Below are 15944 nucleotides of genomic sequence, written 5' to 3' on the forward strand. Positions count from 1 at the left end.
TGTTTTACACATACTATTCTGTTTTTAAAATTAAATCTTACAGATAAAAGTGTAAAATTTACAGACTGACGTGTAAGATTTTCAGATTAATATGTGTAAAACGTCAGATAAAAAAGTTTTGAAATTACACAAATACGTTTCCGTAGATATCAGATAAACATATCTGTGTTAACTATGCGAAGCGCCACCATAAATGATAACTTCAAAATTGTTAAATTATCTACATCTATATACACAGTGTCAACGAAAAAGAAGCGTAGTAAAATATCATTTGAAAATAGATGTACAGAATTACCTGTATCATAATCATCCAGCTTTATGATGGCGAGAATAAGGTTAAAGGTAGAATGATATGTGATATGTTGTTAAAATTTGGAAAGAGAAAATGAAAAGCTTCTATGACGTCTGTGAGTTTTTTTTTATATATTAATTCAACTTTCTGACGGGATTATTACAAATCAACGATATTTGTCGAAATTTCTACAAGATTCTGAGAAATATATTCAAATAACAGAGAGATTGGATAATATTTTCCTTTCAAAACCAAATACGTAACTACAAATGTAATGCGCAACACTTGAGAGCATCACCTTCGATACTGCAGGAGTTTCGATCACTTTCGCTCTCTGCACCTCAGGTACATGTCGTGCACATAATCGACGGCGACGAAAACACTAGTATGATTCTTTGATGTTCATCAAACGAATCTCGAGATAGCATATAACGGTATAGTGTAATGGCTTTGGTGTTGGGTATCTCTACTTTGTAATCTTCAAAAGGAGCGTATCAGCTTGTGATTGGTCAGATTTTTTTCTTCCTGGAATCTATCAAATTACTTCACGTGTGTCTTCGATTTTGTCATGACATGCCCCAGGGGGGCAGAGAGCGAAAGTTATCTAATTCCAACGAGAATTCACTGGTCGCGACTCTGTACATACACATACAATATTTACCTCTCGCCGATGTAAGTAAACTAAACATGGTTATGATTCTATTTAAACTAAAGAAGAAAAAAATATATAATTTGAAATGAAGTCAAAGCGATCTTGAAATGATAATTATTTCTTGTAGTTCGGGAATAAGTAATAATGGGTTAAGGCTGAGGTCGGGAGTCGCAATTGCAGTAATGAACATGCAGCGTTCTGATGGGTTAAATGTGAGATATTTCATGAATGAAATTTTATGAACGAGAAAGAAATCGTTCCAACATTTCTTGCAGGATGTCGTCACGGTTCAAATCACATACACGCAGTAGAAATTACAGCATAAACACAAACGAACAGTGGCTTGTGTCAGAAACCAACAAAATGAATGAGTATTGAGTTTTATTTGTCTATAAACACACTCGTCTACATAACGATGTATACATATGATAATATTGTATTACATGCCTTAATTGTCTGTTTGAAATTATCAAATTGCCGAGAAGAAAATAATTAATTTATCAGTATACCATATTCTTGTTGACTGATATTGAACGAAAGTATTATTATATACATATGTAGGTAACAGTTGTTTTTTTAACTGAATGTTTTTCTACTGTGCTCTAATACTACTGTATATTCCGGCTACACCATGTGTCTGTTGATCAAGTGCACAAAGGCAGTCATGCCTTCTTCAAACAAACTTTACCGCGTGTATTTACGATATACAATGTACTTTGTTAATACGTGTATTTTATTTCACTGACGTATGGGTAGTCAACACACGGTGATTAAAATCAGCGGTCCCCCTTCCTATCCTTGTCCTCGTCCAGCCTTTTAAATAACTTTTTAAATATTTCCATATTATCCGAACTTATTTCCAGACTTCGGTCGACCATCCAGATTTAGAAATAACACACCTCACACAAGTTTACATTCACCATAACACACACGTACATAGAGATACATATGTATACTATGAGATTATATTTTACCTGAAAATTCAGCGACAACCTGTCCAGTAAAGCCGAGTATGACAGTACACAGAGCGTACAGGTGTGTAAATCTGGCCATTTCGTCTGTCTACCCCGCCATAGCCATCCACTCGCTACAACTGTATTGACACTGTATATGTAATACCTATATCGGTAGTAGTCCCGTTATTTGTTGATTGATATACTGTCACGTGACTAGACGTACCTGTACTTACCTGTCGACGAGATAAACAGATGAGTGATTACCTGAGTAATAACACGGGTGATTATGGCTTCATATTTTTTTTATCGGAGTGGCTTTAAAAGTCAACATAGTATTCACACACCCTAAACCTGGAATATAACTATATAGTGTCTGTTCGTTAATTAAGAAACAGTAATTATATCTATGGTTGAGTTGTCACTCACAGTAATTACCTTGTGTACATATTTAAACTTAGTACTTGTTGGTAAACGATTACTGAAGATAAAGTATACATAAGACACAAGTAATTAGCACATTTCAATACAATGTTAAAACAAGTTAGGCAGTAAATTGTGACATAATCTCCCTCGCCGACGACAATATATCAAGGTACAGCATGGTTACTGAGGTGTTAGGTTTTCACTGTGTATGGTCGATATTGGAGGTTTTCACCTTGTAAGGTTGATGAGGTTGGAGGTTTTCACCTTGTAAGATTGATGAGGTTGGAGGTTATCACTGTATATGGTCGATATTGGAGATTTTCACCTTGTAAAGTTGATGAGGTTGGAGGTTATCACTGTGTATGGTTGATGAGGTTGGATGTTATCACTGTGTATGGTTGATGAGGTTGGATGTTATCACTGTGTATGGTTGATGAGGTTGGATGTTATCACTGTGTATGGTTGATGAGGTTGGGTGTTATCACTGTGTATGGTTGATGAGGTTGGGTGTTATCACTCTGTATGGTTGATGAGGTTGGAGGTTATCACTCTGTATGGTTGATGAGGTTGGAGGTTATCACTGTGTATGGTCGATATTGGAGATTTTCACCTTGTAAGGTTGATGAGGTTGGAGGTTATCACTGTGTATGGTCGATATTGGATATTTCACCTTGTAAGGTTGATGAGGTTGGATGTTATCACTGTGTATGGTCGATATTGGAGGTTTTCACCTTGTAAGGTTGATGATGTTGGAGGTTATCACTGTATATGGTCGATATTGGAGGTTTTCACCTTGTAAGGTTGATGATGTTGGATGTTATCACTGTGTATGGTCGATATTGGAGGTTTTCACCTTGTAAGGTTGATGATGTTGGATGTTATCACTGTGTTTGGTCGATATTGGAGGTTTTCACCTTGTAAGGTTGATGATGTTGGATGTTATCACTGTGTATGGTCGATATTGGAGATTTTCACCTTGTAAGGTTGATGATGTTGGATGTCATCACTGTGTATGGTCGATATTGGAGATTTCACCTTGTAAGGTTGATGAGGTTGGATGTTATCACTGTGTATGGTTGATGAGGTTGGATGTTATCACTGTGTATGGTTGATGAGGTTGGTGTATCACTGTGTATGGTTGATGAGATTGGTATTATCACTGTGTATGGTTGATGAGGTTGGATGTTATCATTGTGTATGGTTGATGATGTTGGAGGTTATCACTGTGTATGGTCGATATTGGAGATTTCACCTTGTAAGGTTGATGAGGTTGGATGTTATCACTGTGTATGGTTAATGAGGTTTGATGTTATCACTGTGTATGGTTGATGAGGATGGATGTTATCACTGTGTATGGTTGATGAGGTTGGATGTTATCACTGTGTATGGTTGATGAGGTTGTAGGTTATCACTTTTTATCCTGCCACTGGCGCTTCCATTGTCGGAATACATATGCAACATTAAGTTTTGCTGCATTCGGCAGTGAGAGAAAACATCTCTATTATAGCATATACGTCAATTCGAGAGAATTTCTTTAAAACTACGTTTAACAAAACACGTAGCTGTTGAAATAAGGAATTGTTTATTTTGTAATAACAAGGTTATTAGCAGAATTTCATAAAAAAAAACCCTGTCATATTCGTTGAAGTTTTGAACTATATTTCTGTGCGGAGCAATTATTTTGTGTATGTCATCAGGCCGAATTCAGCGTAGCATCAACGTCTGGTAAGACTGAACGACAAAATATTAAGGTTTTGATGAGTCTGGTTTTCAGTCAGTTTTGCTGGATAAATAGAATACATGGTCAGTGTCTTAAAATATAAGTTGTATTTCGGCGTGGATTAAGACAGACAAAAGTGGCATGCCTCACTGTGTATGGTTGATGAGGTTCGAGGTTAGAGGTTATCTCAGTGTTTTGTCAATGAAGTTAGAGGTTATCACTAAGAATGGTTGATGAGATTTGAGGTTATCAAGTTCCTTTTGACAAGACAAGTCTTAATTCTTTTTCATTCAGTTTGGTCGTTTTAGTGACTGTAGAGCTTAATTTGGAAGTTAAAGGATTCAAAGAACTTCAATTCATTATAATATTTCTTTGGAATTTAATTTCTTGAAACCTTATAACTCAAGTAAATGCATGCTGTATATGATATCTTCTTTACAACAATCAATCCCCCTTATTATAACTTCTGGTCACCCAGCCCCACCTGTTGAAGACTTCAGCGATAAAGACCTACCTTTGCCAGTTGTATTAGACACAGCACCACCATTTAAATCACATTGTATTTTGTCATTTGTTCTTAACAGTCCTTGTAATTACTTTTTTGAAAAGCACTGATCCCCGGACGGAAGCCATTTTAGTTTTTTTTTTAACATTGATAGTTTGTTATCACCCTTTCTGGAGAAGAATTTGATGGATCATTCTCAGATTTTACTTGTACCATGGTTTCCCTCAGTCCCTAGTAATCGATAGTTTATCTTTGGACTTAGCATTTAAACAAACGGTTGACAGGTGATCATCTTGGGTATTTTGATAGTTGAAGTTAATTATCGTTATTTCTGCTGATGAACTCTAGTAGATTTTCTAGTAGTTTCGTATGTCTCCTCCACTTGCTCACTACTTCTACCATTTTGATTTTGGGACAGGTCAGATAAATTAAGTGGCTGCCAGGCCACCATTTAGGATTTCGACATTAGAAGTTTGTATTCAATATTACCATGGACTAGATGGATATAGATGTCTAAATCTGTGCTATCTCAAAAGAAGTATTCTGGATGGATCGTTTTCAAATTTTACCTGTATGTATCTCTTAAAACTTTATTTTGATCTTTGGACGTGCAAGACATACAGAATAGTCGAGAGGCGGTCATATTGGATTTGACCATTAACTATCGTTATTGCTATTTGTGAAAAGGAATTTTCAGATATCATTTAACTGAAAGGAAGAACAGTTGAAAGAATAGAAGAGAAGGGAAAAGATCTGAGCACTAAACATCGGTGGATACAAAGATCCCTCTGGGATCGTGTTATATATTCAAAACTAAATTGAAATATATAGTATATCAATAGAAAACCGCATAGTAATGTACCTAGGCATAGATACAGAACAATGTACCTAGGCATAGATACAGAACAATATACCTTGGCATAGATACAGAACATTGTACCCAGACATTGATACAGAACATTGTATCCAGACATAGATACAGAACAATGTACCCAGACATAGATACAGAACATTGTATCTAGACATAGATACAGAACATTGTACCTAGACATAGATACAGAACAATGTACCTAGGTATAGATACAGAACATTGTACCTAGACATAGATACAGAACAATGTACCTAGACATAGATACAGAACATTGTACCTAGGTATAGATACAGAACAATGTACCTAGACATAGATACTGAAAAATGTACCTTGAAATTGATGCAGTATAGTATAGCTAGGCAGGAAACTGTATCTATCTAAATTTTAATTTGTGAAATTAAAGCAGATAAAATTGCAACATGTTACACAGATAAAATTTCAGGTTAATATAAAACTAATAACAATTGATGCTCGTGTCTTCAAAAAACAAAACATTTAATCTCCAAAATCCACAAGGTTCCATGAGGCCAACCTACATATACATATATAACAGTTGCATGTTGTCAAGAAGGAATATTGAAAAACGAAAGTCTGAGAGAAGATAAAACAAGAAACAAACAACATGAATGGACACACTTTATCTCATCCATCATTCAAATCTTTAATACAACACTCTGATCACAAAATCAGAAAAAAACATGGAATATGGAAATCACCAATGAGATCTAACTTACAGTTCACATACTGTAATAATAAAACCACATATAATACATGTGGTCATTTAAAGCCCGTACTTTAATGCTTCAGTCATAAAGGAGATCTTTCATTATAATTCTCTACAATTTTAACAAATGTAAAAATGACAGATCCTAAAAGACACAAAGTAAAAGAAAACCTGGCAAATTTTCGGCAATATAGAGTGTTCTTTTATACTAGAGGCTGTTATTGGACTGTTCTCGTTCAAACTGGCCACTGCCTATATCTATGGTTTTGTTTTTACAAGCAGGGTCTCTCTTTGACAGAACCATCAGGTTTTAATGGTCTACCTCCACTCCCTCCACAACCTCAAGGGCTGAAATAATGACATAAAACTATGGATCATTGAAGCAAACAGAATATACGGCACATCCAGTTACTGTAACACATGCTGACGTAAGAATCTACATCCATTTTAAAAATTAAAGAAATTTAATAATACTACGGCGAAGATAAAAACGATTCACAGAGACTGCAGAAAGAGTTCAAGGAGAGGACCAGGTGTGCCGGAAAAGCAGCCCAAACACACAAAATATTGACCTTGACCTTAGTCACATTTAGCACTATCCCTAAAGAAAACTGCCTCCATAACAGCATTGTTAAACATTTACCCGTATCTAAAACGCTTACAAGACCTGAACCTGCCAGCCAATAGATAAAACTTCTTATCTGATTCTGACCAACATGGCTTCATAATATCTGAAATGAATGTTTAGCCTGCACATTACATACCAATTCATGTGAAGTATTAGATGTGTCAACTATATAGTTTGATTTATGTGATGTACTTCATAATTTCTTTGATCATTTATCTGATACAGGCACTGAGATCACTTGCGAGGTGATCTAAAAATAACCATTGTGCTTATCAAGTTGCAAGTTTTGTCAGAATTTAGTAAAGAGACATCATACCCATCCCATAATACTAATGGTTCTCGAACCACAACTGGTCTGGGTCATCTGAAGGTAAGATGGATTATGAACTACAAGAATTAATAACTGGTCATAAATTACTGGTCGCATTTGTATAATTAAGAAGATTTTTGCTTGGACGGACAAGGGTATCTATGCCCCCACATAAAATCAAGGGGACCTTAAAATCATATACGGTACTTGATAATAAGTAAGAATTTTCTTAATTGGACGGACAAGTCAATATAAAATAGTGGGGATATAATAACATATTCTTAATAACTAGTTTGAAAGATTTTCAAGTTTGGACGGACAAGGATAACTATGCCCCATCATAAAATTTGTGGGGACATTAAAATCATATTCTAATATTAATTGACAGATTTTTGTTTGGACGGACAAGGGTAACACTATCATATCAACTTTTTCTAAACATATTTACATTGGTATATTCTTAAAAAAATTGACATATACAGTGTACTTCATACCAAAAACCATTCTATCAAAAATTATTTCATTCATTTTCATATTTAAATTGATGATCTTTAAAGCTTAGATTTTTCAATGAAACATTAAAACATCAACAGCAGTGAGAAATCAGTGTAATACTAAGGAATCACAGACCTAGTACGAGACCTGTGTGACATTACAAGATGTCACTGATCTAGTATGATGCCTGTGTGACATTACAAGATGTCACTGATCTAGTACGAGACCTGCGTGACATTACAAGATGTCACTGATCTAGTACGAGACCTGCGTGACATTACAAGATGTCACTGATCTAGTACGAGACCTGCGTGACATTACAAGATGTCACTGATCTAGTACGAGACCTGTGTGACATTACAAGATGTCACTGATCTAGTACGAGACCTTTGTGACATTACAAGATATCACAGATCTAGTACGAGACCTGTGTGACATTACAAGATGTCACTGATCTAGTACGAGACCTGTGTGACATTACAAGATATCACAGATCTAGTACGAGACCTGTGTGACATTACAAGATGTCACTGATCTGGTGCGAGACCTGTGTGACATTACAAGATATCACAGATCTAGTACGAGACCTGTGTGACATTACAAGATGTCACTGATCTAGTACGAGACCTGTGTGACATTACAAGATATCAAAGATCTAGTACGAGACCTGTGTGACATTACAAGATGTCACTGATCTAGTACGAGACCTGTGTGACATTACAAGATATCACAGATCTAGTACGAGACCTGTGTGACATTACAAGATGTCACTGATCTAGTACGAGACCTGTGTGACATTACAAGATGTCAAAGATCTAGTTCAGGACCTGTGTGACATTACAAGATGTCACTGATCTAGTACGAGACCTGTGTGACATTACAAGATATCAAAGATCTAGTACGAGACCTGTGTGACATTACAAGATATCACTGATCTAGTACGAGACCTGTGTGACATTACAAGATATCACTGATCTAGTACGAGACCTGTGTGACATTACAAGATGTCACAGATCTGGTGTGAGACCTGTGTGACATTACAAGATATCACAGATCTGGTGTGAGACCTGTGTGACATTACAAGATATCACAGATCTGGTGTGAGACCTGTGTGACATTACAAGATGTCACAGATCTGGTGTGAGACCTGTGTGACATTACAAGATATCACAGATCTGGTGTGAGACCTGTGTGACATTACAAGATATCACAGATCTGGTGTGAGACCTGTGTGACATTACAAGATATCAAAGACCTAGTACGAGACCTGTATGACATTACAAGATATCACAGATCTGGTGCGAGACCTGTGTGACATTACAAGATATCACAGATCTGGTGTGAGACCTGTGTGACATTACAAGATAATCACTGATCTAGTACGAGACCTGCATGACATTTAAAGACTTTAGTTCTATTTGTTTCAAAGCCTATTCCTGTACACAAAGGGAAAAATAACCCACCAAAGGGAAGTGGCTACTACAGATACACCAACATATTCAACATAACAGGATTGATACATTTTCAAAATCAACACAGTTAAAGTATCTATGATCCTTACATTCTAAAATTCTGGTTTTCAAATTATAAGTACTGGTCGCCATTTTGATTCTGATTATCAGTAACTCTGGGTGAAGGAAATGAAAAAGGAAATTATCACGTGAAAGTTAACATGTATATGTATACATGTGGGACTGAAAAAAAATGAAAAATTTTGAAAACGCAGCATGTACATAAATACATGTGGGACTAAAAAGAAAAGCAAAAAAAATTGAAAACACAGCATTCTATATACAAAACAAAATGTAAAGAAAAGCAAACACCTTGTTAGATATGTACAAGGAAAATATCACCATCTGATTTTATTGGGACAGACAAAGTAAAAAAAAAATGCTGATTTTCCCTTGAAGGACATGCACATTGTTTGGATGTGTGATTATACCTGCAGGAATCACACAGCGATTAATCAGGGGAACTATTTGATCTAACTATGGCCTTCTTTTTTATTTACATAGGGAATACCTATTGGCATTTTGAAATATGACACCATGGATCTTTATCTTCAAATATAAAGCCAGTATCTTGGATTATATGAGCTTTCGTTTCTTACTTCCTCATATGAAAAAAAAAACTTTGTCCCTATTATGACATCACAATCAATTATTGACACAGCCAATGAAAAATGCTCAAGGGTATATTACGCTGGTGATCTATGCAAATATAATGCATGGACAAATTCAGAGGATTGGTGGGATGAATGAGGTAGTGGTGTTGCCAAGCTAATAAAATGGCATACCCCTTAAATATCAAAGATTTTCAAGAGCTGTTTGTATATAGCAAAGCATACCATGGTATTTTGTTACTGAATGAGAGGTTAAGGTCATAGGTTAAGGTCAAAGTTCAACCTGTTTGGATCAGTACAACAATATGAACATTTCTGAAATATTGCAGCAAAACTACAAAGCAAAAGTGTCATTCCCCTTAAAAATCTACTTTCCAAATTAAAAAAAGAAAAGATTTATGTTCACTCCGCAAATTGAATCACACAACCTAAAACTACCCTCAAACCAAATATCAGCATCCTAATATACACTCAGACAAACTTTGTTAATTCGAACTCGGATGAATACCTCGCTTAACTCGAAGTACTTTGTCAGTCCTGGGAAAATTCTCTCGTCTTAGTAATAAAAACATGGAAAGCTCAAATAAGGAAAACTTGATACACTCTGATATTTCGTAAGTAAAAAATTTCGTCCCTGGGATCAAATTACTATATAAAAGTACCTCTTAACGTCAAGTTTTACCTTTTAGTTGTTCAGCAGCACATTGGACATCAAACGGAGTGGTATGACAGACTGAATCTCAGTACTTTATCACAGGGCACCCAATGTCACTGTATTTATATAAATACACAACAGCAGTATTTCATTTCTTGCAGTAAAACTTAACCAAGAAAGTGATGAAGTCGGAAAAAATGTCAAACACCAATTAAGAAATAAAATTCCCCCACCTCTCCTACATTAATCATATAATCCACAAAATGACTGTTGAACTTTATAAAAGATGTGGATTGCTAAATATTCATGTACATATTTGTACTACTGAAAACCTATGGGGACAATAAAATTACAATACATTTTTTTTTTTTTGTCATGGATAGGCTTATTACAAGACAAATATGGTAATTTGATTGAAGATAATTAAACCAAAGGCATCCTGGTATCACTTAACAGTAGAGAAACTTTAATAAAACTATTTGTAAGATGTTCATCTCTACCAGATCAGATGTCTAATTTCCCTTTCAGTGCTCCTGACTGGTTTATCAGGCGAAAAGAAAAAAAAAGTAATAGATCTTACGTTCTAAGCAGTATTTCTCCAATTAATACAGTGAAAAAAATATAGTGATGTATCTTGAGAAAATTGTTTGGAAATATTATGCATAAATTGAAAAAAATTATTTAAGTACTTACATGATACCTACAATAACTATGGACAGTTTGTTTGCTGGGTATATCGTCCCTTGGGTTATTTAGAGGCAGGGTTTTCTTGTAGTATCAGGTGGATATCTAACTGAACAACATACAGGAGGCCCATTGCTTGCTGTCCAGCTCTAGCAATTAGGGTGGAGGGTCTTGCCTAAGGTTATAACAAATTAGTGTCGGTGAAACACTGTATTTACTATGTACAATACAATAAGTTAATTTTTTAGTGGCTGTGTAACACTATTTACTATGTACAATACAAGTAGTTACTTATTAGCGGCTGTGTAACACTGCAGTTACTATGTACAATACAATAATTGACTATCACCAGATATTCCTTATATGCTGTACACTCGGCACATGGCAAGCCAATTATGTGGACTTCTGCAACTAAATCAGGCAATCTGTGGGTGTTTTAAAGTAACCTTCATGGCAAGAACATAGAGTCAGACTTTATCATTATCTGAAGAAATCTAGACTATATCAACGTTTATAAAACAAGAGTATCAGATGTTTTTTCAAACGGATATGTTGTGACTATAGAAGTATCATAAAGACTGCAAATTCTGCAGTATTATCAATTTTGCAGGTCAATGTTCAATTATTTACTGTTGCTTGAGACTAATAATTTCTGGTGCACAAACTAACCACCAATCTGGACACTTATAACTAATATCTATAGACAGGGCTCTCGATCTGCCAGATTCCCAATGCAAAATAGTATCTTTCTTCTCCCAATTTAGACCCCAAGTTTTCCCAATTCTAAGGAACACACAGCTATTTTTCCCAATTCTAAGGGCCCCGAGCCCCAGTCCCAAAATGGGGCGTGAGAGCCCTGCTAGATACTTTTCATAGAATTAACTGTCAAAAATATCTATCCATCACAGTATAGATGTACTTAACACATGTATCACAGCCAATAAAGTTTGGTCAGAGTTGTAAATCCATGTATGTAACAGATATAGGTACTCAGACTGGTTCTTATACCAGACTTGTGAAGCATCTGTCAAATTTAACATTCCATGTAGGAGTCAATAGAGACTGGTCCCAGAATGACCTAATAAAGTATTATACATTTTCCTGTCTTAAGTCAACACACCCAGACAGAGGAAACCCACTGTGCCCCATGCTTATTGTAAGATGGTAAAGTGTAGCAAATTAGGCATTAGTAATCAAGACCATAAGCTGCTTTTCGGAAATTCTTTGGTCTTTCACTTGATGTGCCAGTGGTCGGGTTTATATCCAACACAGGTTCAAAGTGTTCATTCTTGTTACAAATGTATATGGCAGGTTGATTAATATCTGGATTATCGAGAGGTTTGAATGTCTGCCATCGGTATTCAGTGATGCTATTGATCCTACACGGAAAAAACACTTCCACGACAGATTTCAGCATCGTTGCTGTAGCGAGAATCTCGACATCAGTGGCCCACTCTTTCGGTCGTCTCATGTTGGTGAGGTACTCACTCATACCACCACGACTCATGAGAAAGGTTCGATACATATCTGGATGATCACTCACATGTTTTGTTATCAACTCGCGCACACGCAAATGTTCACTTTCACTGCCAGTGATGATAACGCTGATAGCGCGAAAGAAACAATTACCGTCTGCTCGGACTGGTATTGTTTGATTAGGTGGTGACTTGTCATAAAAGGTCTTACGAGGACCATATTCAAAATACGTCTTCACACGAAGTTTGAACATTTCAGCTTTTTCATGTTGCCACCTTTTGCTGACTGGGAAAAACTGTTTCTTATTTCCCAAGTCATTTTCTTTGAGAGGTTCCTCTTGACGTGGCGTCTTCTGAGCTACTGCTACCTTAGCTGCTTCAGGATCAAAAGGGCGATCAAAGTCTACAATAGGCCCTTTTCTTGGACGGCGTGGGTCCCTCCAACTCATGACTGGCTACGTCATATGTTTTCGATGGGTATCAAGAATATTCCATTCCGTTCAAATCTGAAAGAAAGAAATTTATTAATCATAACATATATCTGTTGTGGAAATTTAAATATACAAGGTCTCACTATGAAACAAAATATCCAGCTAACAAGGTTCTATTGTGTTAAAACTACCAAGGCTCCACTTTACACATAAAGTACCCAGACTAACAAGGTTCTACTGTACACACAAAGTGTCCTGATTAACAAAGTTCTACCGTACACACAAAGTGTCAAACTAACAAGGTTCTACTGTACACACAAAGTGTCCAGACTAACGAGGTTCTACTGTACACACAAAGTGCACCGACTAACAAAGTTCTACTGTACACACAAAGTGTCCAGACTAACAAAGTTCTACTGTACACACAAAGTGTCCAGGCTAACAAGGTTCTACTATACACACAAAGTGTCCAGGCTAACAAGGTTCTACTATACACACAAAGTGTCCAGACTAACAAGGTTCTACTGTACACACAAACCAAAGTGTCAAGACTAACAAGGTTCTACTATACTCACAAAGTGTCCGGACTAACAAGGTTCTACTGTACACACAAAGTGTCAGACTAACAAGGTTCTACTGTACACACAAAGTGTCCAGACTAACAAGGTTCTACCGTACACACAAAGTGTCCAGACTAACAAGGTTCTACCGTACACACAAAATGTCCAGACTAACCAGGTTCTACTGTACAAAGTGTCCAGGCTAACGAGGTTCTACTGTACACACAGTGTCCAGACTGACAAGTTTCTACTGTACACACAAAGTGTCCAGACTAACAAGGTTCTACTGTACAAAGTGTCAGACTAACAAGGTTCTACTGTACAAAGTGTACAGACTAACCAGGTTCTACTGTACAAAGTGTCAGACTGACAAGTTTCTACTGTAAAAATGTCTAGAGTAATGATATAACAAATTTGAAGTATCCCAAATATATAACGGTATTTTTTTTTAGCAAACAATACATTGCTGTACAATTAGAGCATCATTTTACAAATGTTAACAGAAAGTCTCTTAATATTTCCAACGTCCTCATACTCGAACGTGTATATATATTACCATCTCTGCCAATCGCTGTCCACAGCCATTAAACTGCAGTCTAATGTGTCTCCTTAAATTGACGAAATATTATCCTCTGTTGACATTTATCGGTAATGGTCGCCACTTCCTTTCAGCATGCGCAGTAACACGGTACCGTGAGATCACCTGTGTACACGTTAAGACCTGTCAATCATGTACTAAATACAGGTGTTACGTTACACTCGATATAGGTCATACCATATAGACTTTTCGATCTGAGACTGGTTTATTTTTTATTTTACTCTCCTGATTTGAGCGATTTATGTGTCCGTGATATAATAATTAACAATTATTTTCAATAATTCGTTATTTTACCAAGGACTTAAGATAATTTATAAGTGCGGGATTTAACTAAATCTATCAAAAAATTGAACAACGATGACCCCTAAAATACATTTTTGTTATTCTTTGAATTACCTTATAAACAATCATTGATCAGTATTTGATAACCGATCGCATGGTGTGTTTATCAAACATAACAGAATATATATATATCTAGTGAGTGATTTAGACGGTATGGTCCAATATTGGTACTGAATGCTAACAAACAAATGTAAAGTAAGGTTCCTTGGATGCGTATTACTAGAATAGATATTTGATCAATGAATTAATAACGACAGTACGGACACGTGAATTGTCAAATTTTCGAGGCAACCTGCCCACTTTTCAAGATACAAATATTACATAAATTACGTAACATACTTAGAACATGAACTTGTTACAAAGTTATAAATCTAAATCGAGAGCGGTGGTGTAGATTTAGATGTCTCGATAATTCCTCCGGCCGATGGACCCCGGAGGCCCTTTAAAGGGGACAGAAACACCTTTTGTGGTATGAAAGATGGTGATAGGTACTTTAAAATCATCGTCTTAAAATATGACTTACTATTTTAATCTTTTGTGATAACATCACCATTTAAGAATTTTAGCATTTGTCTTTTACCTTTTAGTTTGTCTGATGTTATTTCCTTTTGGATCGCCTTATCTTTCACCGGTTGATGACCCTAATGACCTTTTATGTCTTGACGGGCCGTTAAGAATGTAATAATAATAATAATAATAAAACAATGTCCTCAGAACCATGTAAAGATCTCGTATGGTTTCATTTACACCTAATTTCTACGTGAAAGTATTTGATAGAGAACCATGACATATGTCCTTGATCATGGTCATAACCTACCTCTGATCAATAATGTAAGCTTACTAAACATCACTCATCCATTAGCTCGGCATGGTTTTAATATGAATAACATTGCATAGCTAGAATTTTCAGATGTATGTTATAGAAAGTGTCACAAGCATTAATAAGACACAGAATTAGTTACATAAATGTGTTGTTCAGTGCGAATTAAACATTCATGTGAATTGGCTTTATCACGTGTAGCCAATGGTCGTTTGGAGGCGTATCATATTTGGAACAAATACATCATATTGATTACTTTACTTTTATGTTTACTGTTCGACGTTTTTTTTATTTTAATTATTAATGAGATGGCGGTTACAGTTAATAAAATCCAGTCTCACCCGGTACCGTTTACAGGCTTTAGTGTTTGATAAAATCTTTCTAATCAAGTCTGCATTTTACTTCTAAAAAAATCCGATTTGAAATATTTATGTACCATTTACTGCGTGGTGTAGAAAACGCAGAATATTACTGACTAGAGCGTCCCTTATGTGTCGAATTTAGAAACATCTCTAAAATGAAACATAATTGTAAACATCGACAGATTTGTTATTGTTTGTTTCCCTCGTGCTAATAACGAACAAGAGGCCCATGGGCCTTAACGGTCATCTGAAAAAAAGCAAGCCAAACTCTAACAACAGTGAGTCTGCCGTTAAAACAGTGGGCTTTATTAATTTGAAT

At 35.9% G+C, this 15944-nt stretch overlaps 1 protein-coding gene across 1 annotated transcript; it reads right to left on the minus strand.

Moving 5' to 3' along the window:
- Nucleotides 1–5895: 5895 nt before the first annotated feature.
- Nucleotides 5896–15303, minus strand: LOC132562148 (uncharacterized). Its single transcript, XM_060226877.1, has 3 exons — nucleotides 15261–15303; nucleotides 14060–14206; nucleotides 5896–13018 (listed from the first exon to the last, which is right to left on the minus strand). Exon 3 carries the CDS (start codon nucleotides 12959–12961, stop codon nucleotides 12224–12226), a length of 738 nt encoding a protein of 245 aa, XP_060082860.1. The 5' UTR covers nucleotides 12962–13018; nucleotides 14060–14206; nucleotides 15261–15303; the 3' UTR covers nucleotides 5896–12223.
- Nucleotides 15304–15944: the final 641 nt, after the last annotated feature.

Source organism: Ylistrum balloti, unplaced genomic scaffold, assembly GCF_031769215.1.
Source record: "Ylistrum balloti isolate Yb309-2 unplaced genomic scaffold, AGI_CSIRO_Ybal_v1 Utg371356, whole genome shotgun sequence".
NCBI classification, from domain to species: domain Eukaryota; kingdom Metazoa; phylum Mollusca; class Bivalvia; order Pectinida; family Pectinidae; genus Ylistrum; species Ylistrum balloti.

What these genes read in the sequence shown, in the direction of transcription:
- LOC132562148 (XM_060226877.1), bottom strand. Translation starts at nt 12,961, where the DNA reads ATGAGTTGGAGGGACCCACGCCGTCCAAGAAAAGGGCCTATTGTAGAC.